Source organism: Ursus americanus, chromosome 10 (assembly GCF_024610735.1).
Source record: "Ursus americanus isolate L20-20 chromosome 10, mUrsAme1.1.p, whole genome shotgun sequence".
In the NCBI taxonomy this organism is placed as follows: domain Eukaryota; kingdom Metazoa; phylum Chordata; class Mammalia; order Carnivora; family Ursidae; genus Ursus; species Ursus americanus.
The window spans coordinates 68,776,048-68,796,495 of record NC_142136.1 but is presented as its reverse complement, the minus strand read 5'-3'; the positions used below and the strand labels follow the sequence as shown (position 1 = coordinate 68,796,495).

At 43.3% G+C, this 20,448-nt stretch overlaps 1 protein-coding gene and 1 long non-coding RNA gene across 2 annotated transcripts in view; both read right to left on the bottom strand.

Annotated features, from left to right (window-relative positions):
• Window positions 1-2,486: 2,486 nt before the first annotated feature.
• HMGB1 (high mobility group box 1) lies at window positions 2,487-7,662 on the bottom strand. The gene is made up of 5 exons (XM_045797018.2): window positions 7,506-7,662; window positions 5,199-5,361; window positions 4,830-4,975; window positions 4,145-4,319; window positions 2,487-3,123 (listed from the first exon to the last, which is right to left on the bottom strand). The coding sequence occupies exons 2-5, from the start codon at window positions 5,346-5,348 to the stop codon at window positions 2,947-2,949; spliced, it is 648 nt and encodes a 215-aa protein (XP_045652974.1). The 5' UTR covers window positions 5,349-5,361; window positions 7,506-7,662; the 3' UTR covers window positions 2,487-2,946.
• A 339-nt stretch (window positions 7,663-8,001) lies between these two features.
• The window catches only part of LOC148109382 (uncharacterized), a 121,478-nt gene continuing 109,031 nt past the window's right edge, over window positions 8,002-20,448 (bottom strand). Inside the window, exons 2-3 of the long non-coding RNA XR_015725978.1 lie at window positions 10,673-10,730; window positions 8,002-8,225 (exon numbers count right to left, since the gene is read on the bottom strand). This is a non-coding gene — a long non-coding RNA (uncharacterized LOC148109382). The remainder of the gene's footprint in view (window positions 8,226-10,672; window positions 10,731-20,448) is intronic.

Genomic DNA, 20,448 nt, shown 5'->3' with positions numbered 1-20,448 from the left:
CTTACTAATAAAGTACCCTAATAACTAGCCAATGGTTCACACTTGAGCAACAGGTAATACCAGGATTTATGGACATTTGTACTGATACCATCATATGCAAAAAGTGCCTGGCTGGTACTGAAAGAGAGCTATTTCAGGCCCTTTCAGAAGGTGTGTTGTACCAAGCTGACCTATATCTGAACTTTCATCATAGATTATGTGATGCCAAGCAAGGGAGTTGGCTGCATTTTTCATTCAAAAAATCGCTATTTTGTCTCTCCAGTGTAGTTTTCAATATAGCTAGTTGCTACCCTAACATCTGAGCAATACTTACAATTCTCTCATTTTTCATCCCTGTGGCGCACAGGACACAAAAAAGACTTCCTTTTTCAGATTTCACTCTAAGAAAAGTAATAAATATGGCAAGTATCAACACCTTGACAGATTACCAGAACAATTACAGTAACTAACCTGCCATAGTGCCCAACCTTTACACAGGAAATGTTAGGGAACTGAGATTTAGTTAGGTTTTAATCCATACTAATTTTTTAAGTGCCCCAAATTTAATACTAAAATTTATACTGGTTTTCTTATCAAGAAAATCTTTATGCCCACGGTGCTGTAACTATCTCTAAATATTAAAATAGTTCTTATACACTAACTTTAAGTTTTTAATCATCCCAATTATACCAAGGCTCTACACTACCTAAAATTTCAAGCCCTAGGGATACTGCTGAAACACTCACCAGAACTGTATTAGCTTCACCAGATTGAAGAGTTCTTGCCTTTTTCCTGTCAAGATCTGAAGCCAGTTAACACACAAAAAAACTTGTTCCCATTCGCAACATCTTAAGAAACTGGTAGTTGTCATGACACACTCACTGAAGTTACAAGAGTTTCCTTGAGGCAGAATTCACTTCTAATTGGATCACTTACTAGCAACAGATGTTGACAGTTGTCGTGCTATAGCTATAAGCAGAAACACCCATGTGAGGATACGGATTTGTTCCTCTTGACTAAAAACTTGACAAGTTTTTACAATCACCGCCTTTCTACTGAGGTCCTCCATGACTTAGAAAATTGATAAATTTAGATTTATAATCACCTTAATTGCATGTGCCTTGCTTTGAAAAACTATCTTGTGTAACCCAGCATTCTAAAAGCAAACTTAATTTTTCTGCATTTATATATATATATATATATGTGTGTATATATATATACATATATATATATATATATATAACATCCCCTGAGAACACTGACAAAAACTTGTTTTTATCAGATCATTAACCTATTTATAAACATAAAGTATTTTTAAAGGGAAAAACTTTGCCAGACCTTATACTTGTTTAAATGGTGTTGCTAAGAGTTACTACTGGAAAGATTAAAATATGTATATAACAAAATCTTAAAATCTTAAGTGAAAGTCATTTAACTAATATTTAAAACCTCTGCAATTATTAGTTTATTAGTATCATCCAGGACTCAGATGTTCAATATTCCTCCTGAAATTACATAAACAAATGCAAATGGAAAGAATCCAAGTCAAAATTATATAACAAAACAGCACTCCATCACAAAAGCGTGTAAAATTACAAGAACGCTATTTTAAAACACTGGCACTTTAAGAGAACGATAATCTCAAAAAACCACAAAATTGCCAAATTGTTCCCTAAACTGCTAAGTAGATAAACATGACTCTAATGAATGAGTTAGGGTTTTGTAAAGAAAAATCAAATTCAGATCAGATAACTCATACTGAAATACAAAGTTTTAAGTGTCTTCTTCCCTCAGGTCTATTCGACTTATATAAAGGAGCAAACTATAATATAGGAAAATATACCTGATTTTAAATGTGGCATACACTTTAGAAGTTGGCCCAATTAATTAAAAATACCTTTAATGGAAAGTCAAGTTTCCTAAGAAATCTATATTCAGATAAATAGGAGAAGACATTTACAGCCAGCACTTTTTTTTTCCAGAGCCTTTGCTGGGACTAATGTCAACAAAAAATTTTAATATGGCAGTCTTGTATTTTAAGCTCACGCTTTTGGGGATACATTCTCAGGTCTTCTTTAATATGGAAACTGCAAATATAACTGCCATTACATGGTAATGGGAGTTAAAGAATGTAGAGTCCTCATGTAAAGATTAGAACATACTTTTCTCTTAGTCCTTCAAGGACAGACACTTCAAAATGTTTGATTCTACTAATCCCATGCTGTGAATAGACTGGTTACTCTTCACTTTATAAATGTGACTGGACTATGTGAGATCTAGTATCAATCGATCAAGATTGGAGTTTCAGTTATGGATGAAAACTGTCTCAATTCAACTTTTATTACCCTCATCATGAGTATGCAGGGTGCAGACAAAAGCTTTTTATCAGCTAACTATATGAAAAGATAAACACTGTAATAATTCATGTGATCCAAAACGGGCAAAAGCAAAAGACTAGCTTCCCCTCAAGAAGAAAAATTTCAGACCTATGAAAAGGACAACAATACTAATAAAAAAAATTGTATTTACTTAGAAGCATTCAGAATGTCAACAAAACAGCCGCAACTTTTTTTTTTTTTTTGCAATTACAGAGTGGTATTCAGTTAACAGAACAACAATTATTTCGTAGAAGCTGCATCAGAGACAACTGAAGATGAAAAACTACCATCCCCATATATAACTAATTTGTGCTGTGCACCAACAAGAACCTGCTTTAAATTTCCATGCCAATTTACAACCCCCATACTGTACCAGGCAAGGTTAGTGGCTATTGAAAATACCACCAGGACAGGGCTATCTAAAGACACATTCGGTAGTGTGTTAACTATACAAAAAAAGACACTGTACAGTTTAAAAACAAATCTTACACAGCCTTACATTTCAATTTTTTTCTTTAAAAGGAGTGAGTTGTGTACAGGGGGGTTAAATGCTTTATAGACAAGAAAAAAAAACTGCGCTAGAACCAACTTATTCATCATCATCATCTTCTTCTTCATCTTCATCTTCTTCATCTTCCTCCTCCTCCTCATCCTCTTCGTCTTCCTCGTCTTCCTCCTCTTCCTTCTTTTTCTTGCTCTTTTCAGCCTTGACAACTCCCTTTTTCGCCGCATCAGGCTTTCCTTTAGCTCGGTATGCAGCAATATCCTTCCAAAATAACGGCAGGAGAAAGTGGAAGGAAAGACAAAACAGTTAAGTAAAGGGAGAAAGAAAAGTAACACTGAACTTGACCAAAACTTGACGAAAACATCAAGATCCCAATTACATGAAAATACCACATATCTATAGACTCACCCCGACTCCATAAATAAGGACTGAAGAATGCATATAAAAACACTAGGAGACAACTACAATTAATAAACCATAACTTATAGAATGACATGGTCTAATATTTGCAATGTTATGCCTCACTAAAGTACAATTATGCACCACATCCTAACTTTAGTTTATTAAAACTAGAATGTAGAGACTTTGATTAAAGGGTAGACACTGCCACCTTCTGAATGCAAAACAGCATTCTACAGGTTTATATCAGACCCGAATCCATAGTAGAAAATTTTGTCTTAAAAAAAAAAAAAAAAAAGAAATTTGCCAGTAATCGTGCAGTTAGGTTAAGAAATATCTAGAAACCAACATTTTTTCCCAGATGCCTAAATAAGCTAAAATTTAACATAATATTCCAATTCAAAGTATAGAGACATAGCTTTTTCTTTATCAACTTACACAGATCAAGAGTCATAACTTTTTTTTAACTAAGTTGGGGGTTTTTTTTGGTTCAGGGTAGGTTTACGAAGGATACAGTCTTTATTACTTTGCCCAGACTATTTTTATAATGTGTCTGATCATTTAACTCGAAGTGACTACCAAAATCTTCACAAGTTTGGAGGTATTAGAGAATAACAAAATCAGCTTAAGTGCGGACGGCCTTTGCACCCAGGTTAAAAAAAAAATTTACGATTTCTTTGATCTTCTATACTGTTTGAATGATGGAAATTAAGACTATAGCCAGCCAATGGCACACTGAATGTAGCTGTTAATCTAAAAACTGCATTACACCCCAAACTCTTGGAAAACCACAAGAAAATAGGAAACTGAGATGAGTACCAAGTATAATCTAACATCTGGCATACCCTTTCATCATTACACTGAGCAAATCCATACTTTTTACCTTTTCATATTTTTCCTTCAGCTTAGCAGCCTTCTTTTCATAAGGCTGCTTGTCATCTGCAGCAGTGTTATTCCACATCTCTCCCAGTTTCTTTGCAACATCACCAATGGATAGGCCAGGATGTTCTCCTTTGATTTTTGGGCGATACTCAGAACAAAACAAGAAAAAGGCCGAACTAAAAAGAGAAATTTAATTTTAGGATTTAAGTTTACTATCACATATGTATTGTACTGTTATATATAAGCCGCTTCTAATTTCTACCAGATACTGGACAGGATGTAGATGTTATATGCTAAATATCCTTTATAACCGAAGCTTAACTTATAGCTATTTAACTCAATGGCACTAGTTGAAGATGTACTATTGATAAATGTTAGAGCTCCAAAAACAATTCTGCAAATCACTCTTAAGTATTTCAGATAATTGATATTTCTCAAAAAATAAAAAGTAAGTTACATTTAGGAGATATATTAAGTGAAGGAGGTGAGTGTCTAATTCAAATGCTCTGGCTAAACCTCCCATTCAATAGGAATTTTACTTACAATATTCAAATATACCAATGTAAGCCACTTATCAGCTAAGAAACTTTGATCATACACTCTAAACCCACAAGGTGGCTTGCTAAATTTCTATCTGATTCTACTGCAAAACCCTCCTTGAAAATAAAAACAGGCATGATACTTACGGAGGCCTCTTGGGTGCATTGGGATCCTTGAACTTCTTTTTTGTTTCCCCTTTAGGGGGGATATAAGTTTTCATTTCTCTTTCATAACGGGCCTTGTCCGCCTTTGCCATGTCTTCAAATTTTCCTTTCTCTTTAGCAGACATGGTCTACAAAAGAATTACTTGTAAACTTAAGTCGATAATTGAATTTTAATAAATTGTCCTCAAAGTATTAAAATGACTAAAATCAGTGTTCATTGCTATTTATTCAGCAGCCTGTGCTAACATCACTACTCATGTCATGCAAATGGCACCTAGACTTTTTTAAAAATCTTAATTTGTATTTAATTTTTAACAAATTACCTCCTTAGTATGTTTCAGGCCCCCTTACCTTCCACCTTTCTGAGCACTTCTTAGAAAACTCTGAGAAGTTGACTGAAGCATCTGGGTGCTTCTTCTTGTGCTCCTCCCGGCAAGTTTGCACAAAGAATGCATATGATGACATTTTGCCTCTCGGCTTCTTAGGATCTCCTTTGCCCATGTTTAATTATTTTCTAAAAAAAGATAAATGACTGATGTTAGCAATGAAATTATAGCATTTTAAGAGCACTTTAACTTCGTGGGGAGTGAATGAAAACCCAAATATGGGTTATTTAACGGTAGTGACATTAACCTCCTATAATACTAAACAAGAAAATGGCAGTGATAACCAATTCCTAGAAGAGGCTATGCCAGGCAAAACAAAACAAAAACAAACCCAAAACGGTCCTTCAGTGAGTTCAAAAATGTGTAGATACAATGGTATCCTCATACAGTATTCGTTACTCATCTGCCTGTATCTGCTCTGAATGAATACCTAACCGGTCATTTAAAAACTTTTTAAATGTACAAAACCATTTTTAATAAACAAAACCAAAGACCACAAAACTAATGCTGGCGATTCGTGGATCTGCACCACATAAGGAATAAATAGGTAAGAGCCCAAGGGAGTAGTCTTTTCCCAAATTACGGGCCTAAATGACCGTCTACCTGAAGTTTTCCCAATGAAGACTTAAAAATACTGTCTCTGCACAAAACTTTGCTGGGAGGAGGGAGCAGTAGAAAGCTCCAGCGCTCGGACCCAGGCTGGGGGGTGGCGGTGGTATTTGTACGGCTGCCACCGCGAGGCAGCCTCCTTTCCTATCGGTTTGGCCCCGAGATGTATTTCAGTTCTGACTAAACACGTCCGGTCTGAAGTTTCTTCGAGTAAACAAGGATGAGGGACAAAAGCCACTCCTGCTCGTTGCTCTGCCTGCCCCCCCCCACAGGAGAGTTTTTTTTTTTTTTTAATCCGTGAAAGTCGGGGCGCCGCGCGAGGCGGGCTCCGCACACCTTCCCGCCACCCGGCCCCCACCCCCAGAACTTCGGTGGCGGCGGGGCGGCCGAGGAAACGCGGGGCCGCGGCCGGGCCTTCAGGCCCGGGCCCGCCCGCGCCGGGGCCGCCACGTGCGCCTGCCCGCCCGCCGGCGCAGGCCCCGCAGGCCTCCCCCATTTTGTCAGCTCCGCGGAGGGAGAAGCCCCGCTCGAAATGGGGGCTGGCTCCGCCCGCGGCCGCCGGGGCCGGCGCGCACGGAATGGCCGCTGCGCGTCTTCCCCGCCTGCGCCGCCGCCGCCGCGAGGGCGAGCGCGAGCGAGAATATGGCTCCTTCCCTTTGTGTGTGTGTGTATGTGTGTGTGTGTGTGTGTGAGAGAGAGTGTGTGAGTGTGAGCGCAGGCGGGCGGGGTGCGCGCCGCGCTCTGGCGCACACACTCGGCCATTACAGCCGGGGGGGAGGGGCGGGGGGCGCGCGGGCCCGGACCCTCCCCCTCCAGGCCCGCGGGGGAGGGGGCCGCCCCGGGAGGCGCCCACCGGCCCGCCGCTCCCCGTCCCTCTCCGCGCGGGCCCGCGCGCCCCGGCCGCCCCCGCACGGAGAACGCGGGGCTGGTTAGAGAGGAAAAAAAAAGTTGCCTCGGAACTGCTGCGCCCAGCTCCCCCGCCCGCTCCCGCCCGCCTTGTTTTCTCTCCAGCCAGCAGCGCCGGGCCGAGTCAGCCATGTTCCAGCGAGCGCAGCGGCGCCGCTCCCCCCGCCGCCGAGCCGCCGCCGCCGCCGCCGCCGCGCCCGGGCACAGGCCGGCGGGCCCGGCCCCGCGCCGCCGCCCCCGGCCCACCGCGCCGCCTCGCCCGCAGCGCCCGCCCGCCCGCGCTCGCCGCCGGCGCCCGGCTCTCTGCGGCGGCCAATGCAGCCCGTGGAAGCGCCGCCGCCTGCCCGCCCGCCCGCCCGCCTGCCCTCCCGCCGCCGGCCCCGCCGCCCGCCGCCCCCCGCACACGCCGGCCGCCCGAACACTCGGCCCGGGGGCCCTAAACACGTTAAAAAAATTTTTTTAATTAAAAAAATTTTTTTTTGCGCCAGTCAGCGCGGACGCCGCCGGGGGTGAAAACTCGCGGGGCTCGGGGTTCGCAGCGCCTCAGGCAGCCTGTGGGCCGGGGTTCCGGCGCGGGGCAGGGCTCCCGGCGCCCGAGAAGAGGCTCGCTCCGTGCGCAGTTCCCCCCACGGTCCCCCCTCATTTGCCTTTGTGTGGATCCTGACCCGCCGGCTCCCGGCCGCGGGGATCCGGCCACCGCGCGGGGTGGGGAGCTGCCGGAGGCGCTCTCCCCGCCGCGGCGCTGCCCCAGACTCACCCTCAGCGAGGCACAGAGTCGCCCAGTGCCCGTCTGGCTCTCACTTGCCCCGGCGCTGTCTCTATGGAGCTCAATGTACTGCAATGGCTGTGAGAGCGGGAGCCAGACGCAGCCTCCTCACTCTCTCCGCTCTGTAACATTACTCTCCAGCCAGCGCGGCTCCTATTGGCTACCGCCAACTCACGGGGCTCGCTCATTGGCCCGATACCTCCCATTGTCCTGACCAGAGCCCGTTTCCTATTGGCTGTCTCCGGGGACACGTCATCAAGGATTGAAACAGCGCGCAAATCTGAATGTGTGTGTATGCCGGGCAAAGAGGCTGAGGCGGGAGAGGCAGAGGCAGAGGCAGCAGCTGCTACGGGAAAGCAGAGCTCTATGGTGTATGTGTGCATGTGTCTAACCCAAGCCAGCCCCACACCGGAGCGGCCGCCGGAGCGAAAAGGGCCTGACTTTTCCACAAGTGTCTCCAACTCCTCAGGCAAAAGAGACACTCACAGGCCTCCCCCCCCCTTCTTACCCCAAACTCACTTACAAAGCCATTGAGATAAGAGGCCCCAGAATTTTAACAGACCTTCAAAAGTGAGGGCGACAGTATGAGATCACGTCCCCTGAAAATTGGGGTATCGGCTAGTGTAGAGGAGCGAGGGCAGCCAAGATTCGAGCCCCTCAACGGCATATGGTTGCAGTACACTTTAGATCTCTGGAAAGGCAGGGCTTTTCCTATAACAAAGTGACATGATCCAGTCAGCCGGTTTTAAAATACCCCTTTTCTGGGCTCGTAAGCCTTAACGTCAAGCTTGCTGAGCAGCTGAAATCTTGACTCACTGAACAGGCATTCAGTTTCACTCTTTTTCTTGGTTTGATCGAGTTTCACAGCATGTCTAGAACTTTTTATTTAAATACAAAGCACTGTCTTAACTTCCTGGAAATCAAATAATTATTCCATGTAATTAAAGCACAGCTACTCCGTCTTGATATGGGGTACTCTAGCAGGAAATGTTTGTGAGGGCCTGCTAGAATTAGCAAATTCATTAGAGACCACATTTTTAACTGTTTGGCTATTTTATTTGACTTGGTGTGGATTACTGTTATAATCAAACGAATCCTTGTGATGCTATCTTTCCCTCCCATCACACCACTTAGTGCATCCATGTAACTGCTCTAGGATTACAGCAGTTGTAGGTGTATTGTTACCCGGAGGATTAGATGCAGGCAGAGAGTGCATATGCCCAAATCCACAGGCTGTGGTTTCTCTAACTCACCAAGCTGCCTGGTATTAATAGACATACTATTATGTTTGTAAAGAAAATGTACTAGTTATAATGGCCAGTTCTCAAGACTATAGCTCTATCAGTCTTTTATGAAACTATTATCTATTCCTCCTTAGCCTAAGCAGACCACACCCCTATTCAGTTATAACAGACTTCCCCTTTTTCACTCTCTAATGGTGTGTTTATACACTTCTAAATCCACCAGCCAATTCCTCCTAATGTAATAGATCAAAGTTAAAACAAATCATTTTATCATGTTAATTTCATTTCTTATATCCACTCAAAGCATCCATAACCTAATGTATTTTGCTCCCATTTATTAAAGTACTTGAGAATAGGCTTAGATAACCTTTCTTGACCTATGGTTTTATGCGTACTCCTTTTTTTAAAAAAAATACACGACCGTTCTCCGGGATTATAATAGTCTTGTTGAATGGACAATACATGACACCTGCATGTGAAAATGAGTATAATATTAAAGACTATCTAAGCTAGTATAACATATGTGCAGTATTTAAAAAGTAAAAATCTAAAGGTAACTTTTATATTGTTATTTTCACACATATTTACTCTTGTCTATGTTCTCTATGAATCAAATTTTGTGCTCTATTCAAATCTAGACATTTACTTCAATTCTGCTTTATATTCTCAGTGCCTATATTGCAAAATAGTCATAAAAATTGTTGACATTTTAAATGGTATCCACGATATCGAAATTTGACTGTTATTTGAAGATGGCACCATCAATATTTTTCAGGAGCAATGCTGGATTTGCATTGTCCCAACCACACACTTTTGCCAGTTTTCTGTAACAGCTTACTCTTGCCAGGCTAATTTCATGGTCACAGAACCACAGGAAAGCAATGGGCCCACACAGGTTTCTATTTAAGCAGAATGGTATGCTGAGTAATAGGCACTGGATTTACATGGACCTGGGTTCAAGTCCCAGCTCTGCTACTTAGCTGTGTAATCTTAGGCAGATTTTTAAACCACTTTGTGCTTCAATTCTCTCAGCTATAAAATGGAGGTGATCACAGGGTTGTTGGAAAGATTAAACTTTTTTTTGCAAAGGTTTCAAATTATGTCATGCTGATCCCTTCAAACCTGTGACTTTTAGAAAACACCAAGTACAATTAAACTTGAGTTTGTCTTGATTATTTTAATTTTATATGAAGGCACTGGTTGCAAATCTAATTAATCTTTTTATTTTAAATCCTACAGTCAAACAACACCAATTTTCATCCATTCTAGTGATGATGCCTTTATATATTCCCAAGTGTAAGAGAGGCCATGTCGGAGAGAAGAATGTAAAAAGCCCCACTTATAGGCACAGCATTTCTCACATTTGGTTTTCCATGCTTTAGGCAGGGAAAAGCATAAAAAGGCAGGAAACTTTTAAATAAAACCTACAGGCTTCTAGCTCTAGTTCTGCAACCTTGAAGTTCACTTACTCATGATGTTAGACCCCTTCCTTCTTCAACATAATTTGTTGGCCAGAAATTGGCATATGTTTTAGAGTTATTGGGTATTTTATTCTAAATTACAAAGAAAACTTATTCAAAAGGCCTGAAGGCTCTCTCCTTACCTGACTTAGCTAACTGAATTACAGATTTTCATTAATATAGCTTACACCCTTCCTGAAGCCTGCCTCGATCTCCTCTAGGATAGGTGAAATGCTTCTCTTCTGTGATCCCATAATATTCTGTACATTAATTACCATGCTCACAAGTGTACTTATCCAGCTATGTGTCTGCTTGTCCTACTGCACTGCTTCCCTTAAAGGCAGGGACCCTAGCTTATCTTTGTATCCCAAGCACCTAGCAGGATGCCTGGCATCTAGCAAGCACTAAATAAAGTCTGCTGAATAAATGAATTAACAGCTGAAAGAGTACTTACTGCAAATTATTGTTTTAATCTTCCTCTTCCATCTTTGGAGATAAGCATTTGGGTCTCTCTAAATCAGAAGGCAGGAAAATAGAATAATAAGTAATAAGTAAATGTTAGAATACTAAGTTGAGGATAGAATCCAATTGCACCTCATTGTTATAACTTAAAAAGGGGAGGATGGGGTTGGGGGGCTGGAGGAGATCTCGAATTTAGACAATCACACATTTTTAGCATTTAACACTTTCCAACTAGGCCAAGGTTATTCCTTGTTAGATACAGTGAACTATGGCAAGCCAAATAAGAATTTATCACAGAAAACTGCAAGAATGTCTACTCAAAGGTTGCTTCTAACAGGTCTTTGAAACTTAACTCTAATGTAAAAAAATATAAAATGCAGACAGGGCTGTTAAGTCTTTGGCTGAAGGATATTGATTCCTCCCCAATGCAATGAATCCTAAAATCAAGCTATGTGAATTCTCTTGTCTCTCCTTCTAGAAAAGGGTCAGGTTCTGAAAAGGAGTAGAAACAGTAAACCAAAATGTCTGATGAGGCCAACCATACTACAGATCATACATACTTAAAACCCTTTTTTTTTTTTCAAGGGTGCTGAAAATAAAGGAGAGAGGAACTAAGGAAAAGAAGAAACAGGTTTGTGAAGTCTGGACTACAAGCTAGGACACTGAGTTCCAAGCCTCCCAATCCCCCACGGGGACTTCTGGGTAGCCCCTAAGGTCTGTGCCCTGTTTCCCCAACTCTTACTTAGGACTAGTGATACCTTATCTAACTTGAAAGGATGTTACAGGATAGGCACAAAGCAAGACCAGAGGTGGAGGGCAGAGAGGTGGTGTTATATTCGTCAGTGTGCAGAGAAGGGGAACCTGGTCTGGAGTTGCTGAAGTACTTCAGCTCTCAGCCTAAGTTTTGTCTGAATGTGGCTTGCAGGTGGGCAAACAGCGGCTTCAGCTGTGGGCTGCACTGACGGCCAACGCAGAGAAAACAGTCCTGAGCTAATGTATACCAATAATATCTCTAGAATTGGAATATTTCACTGGTGAATAAGGAAGAGATATCATACTTTTTCTTAATAAGACGTCTGTTCTCTGCCTAGTAAAAGAATGGTATACACAAGGGGAAAATTTATTAGTAAAACTATATAAAACGATGATCTAAATTCAAAAAAGATCACTATTTTAGGTCTTGATCTCAAGAACCACATCAACAGACCAAATTCAGCTGCTGTATTGAAAGTGCCATAAACCTTAAGAATAAATGTTTTAGCATACCTACGAGGATGGCTATGAGCAAAAAGAGGGACGACAGCAAGTGTGGGTGAGGATGTGGGGTAATTGGAAACATCATACGTGGCTGGTGAGTGTGTAAAATGGTGCAGCTGCTTTGGAAAACAGTCTGACAATCCTTCCAAAGGTTAAACATAGAATTACCATATGACCCAGCAATTCCCACTCCTAGGTATGTATCCAAGAGAAACAAAGACACGTCCACACAAAACTCGCACATGAATGTTCATAGCAGCCTTATTTGTAATAGTCAAAAAGTGGAAACAACCCAAATGCCCCCTCAACTGATGAGTGGGTAAATGAAATGCGGTAATCTATACGGCTGGATGTTATCGGCAGTAGAGGGGAACGAAGGACTGGTTTGTGCTACAACAAGGATGAGCCGTGGAAACACAAGGCTAAGAGAAAAAAGCCAGTGACAAAAGGCCACATATTGTATGACTCCATTCACATGAAACATCCAGAACGTAGAAATTTATAAACATGGAAAGTAGATTAGTGGTAGCCAGAAGTTGGGAGTTGGGGGGCGCCTGGGTGGCACAGCGGTTAAGCGTCTGCCTTCGGCTCAGGGCGTGATCCCGGCGTTATGGGATCGAGCCCCACATCAGGCTCCTCCGCTATAAGCCTACTTCTTCCTCTCCCACTCCCCCTGCTTGTGTTCCCTCTCTCGCTGGCTGTCTCTATCTCTGTCGAATAAATGAATAAAGTCTTTAAAAAAAAAAAAAAGAAGTTGGGAGTTGGGGGAAAGGGGAATGACTGCTAATGGTTATGGGGACAAAAATATTCTAAAATCAGATTATAGTAATGGTTGCATAACCTTGTGAATATACCAAAAATCACTGAATTGTGAGTTATAGCTCATTAAAACTTTTTTTTTTAAAGAAGGAATAAATGTTTTAGGAGTCGTTTTGGTTAACCAAACATAGAAGGGGATATGACAGAACACTACCTACTAGCTAATTCTGTCCAGTCCTTTCCTGCTGCGGCCCCTGATATTGAACACCTTGTGAAAACGGTGGCCTTCCTCTTCAGTAGGTGAAATTTCATCCATTATCGGAGCTACAGATTATGTGCTTACAGTGTATTTTTGCTACAAAATAATGTTAAGAGCACTTTCCAGGGGTACCTTGGGAGGTTTTTCTTGAGAGCCTGGGGTGACTGCAATAAGTCAGTGGAGCCATAAAGGTTAGGTCAGAGGGCAAACTGGCCGGCCTCTGGCATTATCTGATGCACGGACTTTTCATTCGGCCAACACAGTGCTTTTAAAAGCTGGATTTTTTCCACAGTAAATAAATCCAGATATTTGGCTTCTTTTGAAAAATCAGAGATCTGATAAGCTTGCATCCACACTTTGACAGGGTGACAATCTTGCAGCATGAATCGTGGCTGCCTCCCTCAAAGCGGGTGTATGTCCTGTTGTTGGGCCACAATCCCCACCACTACCTAAGCTTTCTACTTGACTTCTCAGCCACTCATGCTGCCTACCGGGCCCGTCTATAGGGGTAGACACTTGAGCTTGCAAGTCCTGAGTTGGGTCCTTATTATTTTATGGCTAAGACCCGTGATTCTGAAATTTTCTTGATGAGAGTTTCCTTTCATAGGAAACACTTATTATCACGGCAGAGAACACAGAGAACAGGAAACTGAAGCAGGGGGTCCCTCGGGTGAGAAACAGAACCATTTTTGGTGATGTCATAGGTTGTATGCATTCTTGATGAGGGATGAGGCGTCTGACTGTGAGGCAGAGGGTGATGTCTTATAGCCCAGACGAAAGACTAGAAAAATAAGCTTTATTTATCACGTGTCTCCTATGTGCTGAGCACTATACATAGGTCATTTCATTTAATCCTCCACAGTGATCCTACAGGTCAGGATGCTTATTGCCTTTTTACAAATAATGACAAGGAGGCTCAGAGAGGTCCCTTAAGTTGCCTAAGGTCCTACCGCTAGCGAGAAAGCAACAATATAGACCCAGTTCTGACCCCAAAGCCAAAGTTTTCTCCATTAAGCCATATGACCTTCCAGTTATCAGCTTAGCTAATAAAATTTTTAAAAAGATCACATTTTCCCACCTAAGAATATTGCATCACCTCATGTGAATCCTGACTTGAGTTTACAGCTTGGCTTCCAAGTTTTTCGGATAGCACCAATACAGTTGGTATATACAACATTTGAGAAAACGTTTCCTGAAACAATACCTACCACTACTGCGATAAGAGTCTGATTTTTTCCCCTAAAATCCTAAATTTACTTTCAGCCCCACCAGTGGGCCCCACAGTTCGTAAAACACTGCATTTGAGCTATAGTAAATGAGCCCCGTTTCCCATCAAGGGTACCAGCAGCTCTAGGTGACGAGTGCAGGTGCTGCAGGCTGACTGAACAGAACTGGAGAGAGAGGGGCACACCGGGAGACATACGGAGCATCCAGGACCTGCAGTCAGAGCCGCCCCCCGCCCCCCAGCACAGTAAAGGAGTTTGGTGCCATTGTTATCAAAAGGTGTCCCAAGCCCGGAGAAAGACTCTGAAGTCAGGAAAGGGGGGTGCTTTGCTCTGCCGGGGAGACCCAAGACAAAAACTAGTGCTCCAGGCCAGGGGCCTCTAAGAAATGCCAAAAAGAGGCCTTCAAATCCCCAAGGCCTAGAAGAGCCATCCCAGCAGCCCTGATAAATATCATCCTCACCTGGGGGAGGTTCCCCACCTTGGATGTGCCTCTCCTGCAAGTCAGAGGCCGGAAGCACAGAAGTCCCTCTGCCGATAAGGAGGTGGACTGGTGGGGAAGATGGTCTCATCTCCCCAGGTACCAGGCCTTTTTGTTTAAAAAACACTGAGCGCAGAATGGCTTGTGGGGCTAAGTAGAAGGTGATTGCTGACCCATACCTGTTGCTCGTGAAGATGTTAATTAAAAAAAAAAAATCAACAACGAAAAAACATGTATGCTTTTTCTGAAAGGTTGCTGTTGATCTTTGTTCTAAGGTTTTCTTTTAACTTGCAAGAATGGGAATAAGGAAGTAGGAAAGAGATAACCCGATTTAACATATTCTAACATAAGTACTACCAGTAAATGGATACCACACTCAGAAGTGGAACTGATTCGGAAACATTTCATGGTATTTGACCAGTGATTTTGCTTCTAGGAAATACTTAGAAAAGTATCAGAAAGAAGTAAAAAGCGCAAAGGTTTGATTAACAATATTAACTGCAGCATTCTCTGCAATGCGGAAACAACCTACATACCCAATGACAGGGGCTTGGTGAAATAAATTCTGGTCCACCCTTATGACAGATTACCATGATGCCACTGTCCAATTGTTATGAATACTAAATTCAATGCCATGGAGAAATACTCAGAATAAGGATCCCTGGTTTGGAAAAAAGTGTGTATGTAAATCCAAGAAAGAATGGAAGGATATACTAAAAAATGTTAGTAGTGCTTACTTGGGGCGAAAGGTTATCTTTGTTTTCTCCTTACACCCTTTAGTATTTCCCCAGTTTTCTACAGTCAATTTATATATTTTCTGTAATTAGAAATAAAAGCCCCAGTTTTTTAAGAGAGGAAATTTGCTAATAAAGGACTCAAAGATTCAGATCATTTTGAAAAATTCAGACCTCATTACTCTAGAAACTCTTCCCTATAAGGAAATATACAACATATATATGGTCTGCTGTACTATATATACGTGAAGTCATGCACATTGAAGTAAAGACATTTCCAGTGTTATCAAAAGGTGACCATCCTCATAACACAAATCAGAATTAGCTAACTGTTGGGAAGAAAAGTCTCAGCATCTACTTAAAACAGCTTTTATGTCTTGTCTCTACCGATGTGTCTTCCTTAGTGGCTCTTCCTTCTTTCCCCATAATTCAGTCCCCAGTCGGCTTTTTGCGTCTCTACTCTCTTAGAGACCTAGGCGACCCCACGTTGAGTATTAACCTCCATCTCTGGTAAATGACCCTGAACTTCCTGTTCAGCCTTAGGCTGTCTCCTGGACCCCACCACTTACCAGTTTCTCAAGTTCACCTGCCTGCTCCCTAGAGCACGCCTCTTTCCAATTTCCCCTCTCACTCAGACTTCCCACGCTGGCTCGTGTTCTAGGAGTCCGTGATTCCCCCTTCTAGCTCTTTCTTTATGTTAAATTCTATAACATCTATGTCACAATGCTTTGAAGCATTTCCTTTTTTTTTTTTCAATTTTATTGGCCCCAACTCTAGTTCTGGCATTTGCTATTTTGTGGTTCAGAGAGGAGAGTTTGGAACCAGACCCCACAGTTTAAAATCCTGGCCCTGGCACTAACTAGCTGTGTCACCTTGGAACAAGTGAATTAACCTCTCTCAGCCTCAAGGGCTCCTGTAAAACGGATAATACTCCCCTTTTCAAAGGGGAGTTGTGAGTTTAAATTAGCTCGTATACAGAAAGAGCTGAGCCTAGTATGTACACTGCTTAGAACACTGTAGATGATCAACAGATGTTGGCTGTTTATTTTAGATCATTTTAAAAAGCGGTATTATTAATATTTTCCTAATGCATAAAACTCCACTGCTTAAAAACTTTCCACTTAATTATAACATTTTCGTCCAAATTAACTGCACAATCCTCACCCGGCCTTTAGGGCCCTCTCTATTAAGACATGTTTCTCTCTGCTTCCCTTTCCCTGCTCGCCTATTTTCCAATCCACCTGGACCTTGTACTCTCCTACCTTCGAGCTTCTGGTCACGTTGTTTCTTTTGCTGGTAGTGTCCTTCCCCCACCTCTACTGCTACAGTCCAACCTGTCCTTTAAAACCTTCCCAGTCTTTTGTAATTCTCAACTTGGTGAGCTTTCTTTCATTTTTGAGTCCTGCCTTTCCAGTGGTTCTACAGCGTTGTGCATAGAACAATATATGATCATATATTTTGTTACCTATATAAATATATTACATATCATGTGCTCTTCCTCGTCTGTTTCTCCGGCACTTTGTTCATCACAGGCATTCAATGTCAGCTGAATGTAAAGGTGCGGTTTGACTTTCTGTCCACACCTATCACATTGTTGATACTCAATTCTAAGAAACGATGTCTAGAATTCCCTTCCCTTCAAAGACTAAATGACATTCTAGTATGTTGACTTTAGGGACGTGCAGCAAAACGTATTGTCCTGCTGTCATTTTTGTTGGTCAGAATCCGTTGATATTTGCAGCTTCATGTTCAATTCTGTTTAGGTTGGCCCCTACCTTGATCATTTGGGGCAAAGTTTTTATAAACCGCTGTTTTAACAGATTTTCTTTTCTACTTTGTACTGTGTGAGGTGTTGTTCTAGTTTGTAAGCTCGTAAATCCATTCATATTTCGATTCATGTAGTTTATTAAAAATCTTTAACGTCAAAACAGTAACGCCCGGCTTCTAAATGGTTGAGTTTGTATGGCAACAGAGATGCTTTCTGACATTAACACACATTTTTTTCCCACAGAGTGCCAGACATCACAAAAGTTCATCAACTCCCCTAAAGTGTTATCATTGTTCCTGTGTAGAAAATCTACTTCAACGCCGAAGTGTGTGCTCCCTGAATTCAAGGAATTCAATCTAGGTTTTAGATTTGGAACAACAACAACAAACCAGTTTAGATTTGCCTGAAAGTACTCCAAACGTAACAGGAGCAGGATTGCCCGGCTGACGCTGGTGGTGGTAGGAAGAGGGACGCTGAGTCAGCCTCACCTGCGAGGTCTCCGCAAGGACCTACTCTCCGGGACTTTGGTCACTCCCAACCCAGTGCTTCGATCCCTGCGCTGTCACTCTCCCCCTCCCTCCCTCCCTGCCTCCCCGCCTCCCTTCCTCCCTCCCCCTACAGCCCCCCTCCCGCCTTCTCTCCTCCGCCCCCACCCGCCCCCTGCTTCTCTCCCAACAATAGTTGCTGCTTCACAAACACAGTGCTTGAAGCACCGAGTTCCTGGGATTTATACTTGCCAAGTGGCTTTGGGAACAAGCTTTTCTCAAGCCCAGGCATCAAAAGGCACTTATTTCAACACTTCAGGGAAAAATAGTAACTAAGGAAATTAATAATCTCATCCCATGCAGAAGAATAGGTTTTGGAGAGGCTCTCTCTCTGGTTTCCAGCCTCTCTTTTAAAAAGAGGTAGAATATTAGTCTCTTCAATCTTTTTCTTTTTGTGTTTTCTTACCTGACCTACAGAAATGTAAACTTCTGGCAGGTAGAAACCATGTCCTGACCTAAGCGGTATATACGATGGCCAGTGGTCTTCATAAGCTATATGTTTATGGATGACAGAGACTCAAAGAACATTTTATGTAGTTCTTAAAATCTTCAGGGGCTGAAAGTGAACTTCGTTTCTTTCTCAAAGGGTTTTTTTTTTTTTAATGGAGCAAAACAATACAAATGAGATTAGAAGAGGAACTGCTAGAGTAACAGAAGAAAAGAATGCCACGAAGGGGAACGGGAAGGCTCTAGATGGGGAAGCCCGTGCCAAAGAGTGTTCCACTCAAAAATGTTCCCTAAATCCTTCCAACATCTAAGAAAGGTGGCCGGAGGGAGTTTGTGAGCCATAAATGCCAGGGGTAGATGCTATCTATATCCAGGAAGAATAATAAGAAAGAATTTACATTCACATCTACAAAAGCTGAAACATTTGGAGCAGACTCAAGGCAGAAGACCGCGTTTTTCTAAAGTGAGATGCCAATCGCATCACAGCTGCAAAGAGTGGTGGGGCAGAGCCAGCCTATGGAGGAAAAGAAGCTACCGTCTTACCGGACATTCCAGCTCCCTTCAAGTATTCTTAGTCTTGAGTGCTCTGCCACAGACACACATGATTGTCACAAGCCACAGGTTAACTGATGGCTGGCACTTGGAGGAACTCATGCAGGCAAAACTTCCACTCGCTTAGAAAAGTTGCTAAATTGGATTTGGATCCCTTGCCCTTTTCTCTCTTTCTCTCCATTGTCTAAGAAATTAAACGCAACAGCAACGGCGAGCCAGTTATCAGCAGGATGGTAAAGCGAAGAGCAGCATGGAGCTTCCTTGATCAGAGCGAGAAGGCAGTGCTGTCTGGGCTGTAAGTGCCCATGGATGGGGGTTGTGGAGGGAGAAACTAATATTTGTCAGGCATTTACCATCCGCTGGGCACCAGGCATGCTTGATCTCATTATAACTCTTGCAGCAAGTCCTTGGAGTTGGGGCTACCGGAGGGAATTAGGGTTGCCGAGGGCTTACCTAGCTGGTCTCTCTGGCTCCAAAGCCATAACATCCTGTATGGGTATCTCCTTATCGTCTCTGCTTTGGCACTAAAACCCAACAACCACAGAGACCTTCCAAAGGTAGCTAGATGACGGCTGGAGCAAGTGGTGCAGCGCTGCCTCCTCCTAGGGTCTCATGGGACTCGAGGAAACCCATAGACTTTACCAAGGAGATGAGGAAGAAGCACAGTGGAACAGAGGATGGGTCAGAGAATCTGCGGGGGTGGGTAGCGCCCAGCGTGCTTGGCCCAAAGGGAAGTGGTACAAGTAGGCACAGAAAACCCACTTCATTCTCTGAATCGTCCCTCATCCTTCTGGGTCCAGCACGACTTAGATACTTGGTAATGCTTTAGGGTGGCCGTGAGAGTCGGGACTTCACTCACCTCCGCGCTCACCATGAACACCCTCTCGTGGTGCTTTCCAGCTCAGTCGCCCTGGCCCTCAAGCCCACTCACTTCATCACTGATTCCTCCCTTTCCCTCACTCCCAACAACCAACAAACCATCGAGTCCTGTGGATCTGCCTCTTTCATTTATACCTCTGCCCTACCCATCCCTCCATTTCGAAGGTCACCCTCCTAGCAGATGCCCCTGCCCCTGTCTCTTGTTTGGTCTACTCTAACAATGTCAAACTATTTTTTATAAGATTTTATTTATCCATTTGAGAGCCAGAGAGAGAGTGGGGGGAGGGGCAGAGCAGAGGGAGAAGCAGACTCCCCGCTGAGCAGAGAGCCTGATGCTGTGATGCGATGCAGGGGGGCTTGATCCCCCAGGACCCCAGGATCATGGCCTGAGCCGAAGGCAGATGCTTAACCGACTGAGCCACCTAGGTGCCCCAATTTCTAACTACCTAATGTCCCTGGGCCTTGGCTTTAGAAAACTCCAGGTGGCTTTTCTTCTAAAGAAAATACAAGGATAAGATCACAAGATTTCCCTCTTTAAAAAAAACCCTCCAGGACGTCTTGTTGTCTGCAGAATGTTCAAACTCCGTAGCAGAGTATCATAGTTCTTTCAGGGTCAGCACCTGCTTCTCTCCCCAGCCCAGCGCTCCATGCTTCCACCATCTTGAACCACTGGGAGGTCCTGGGACGCAGAGGCTTCCTCAAGCCCTTGCAATTCCTTCAGTTAGATAATCCTCCACTTCTGCAACTCCTGCTTAGTCTTTCAGCTTAGATGTCACTGCTCCCAGAAGCCTTCGGTGACCACCTGGATCCGAGCCCAACCCTGGGTGAGGCACTCCCTGCGGAGCTCCTACTGCGCTCTGAGCC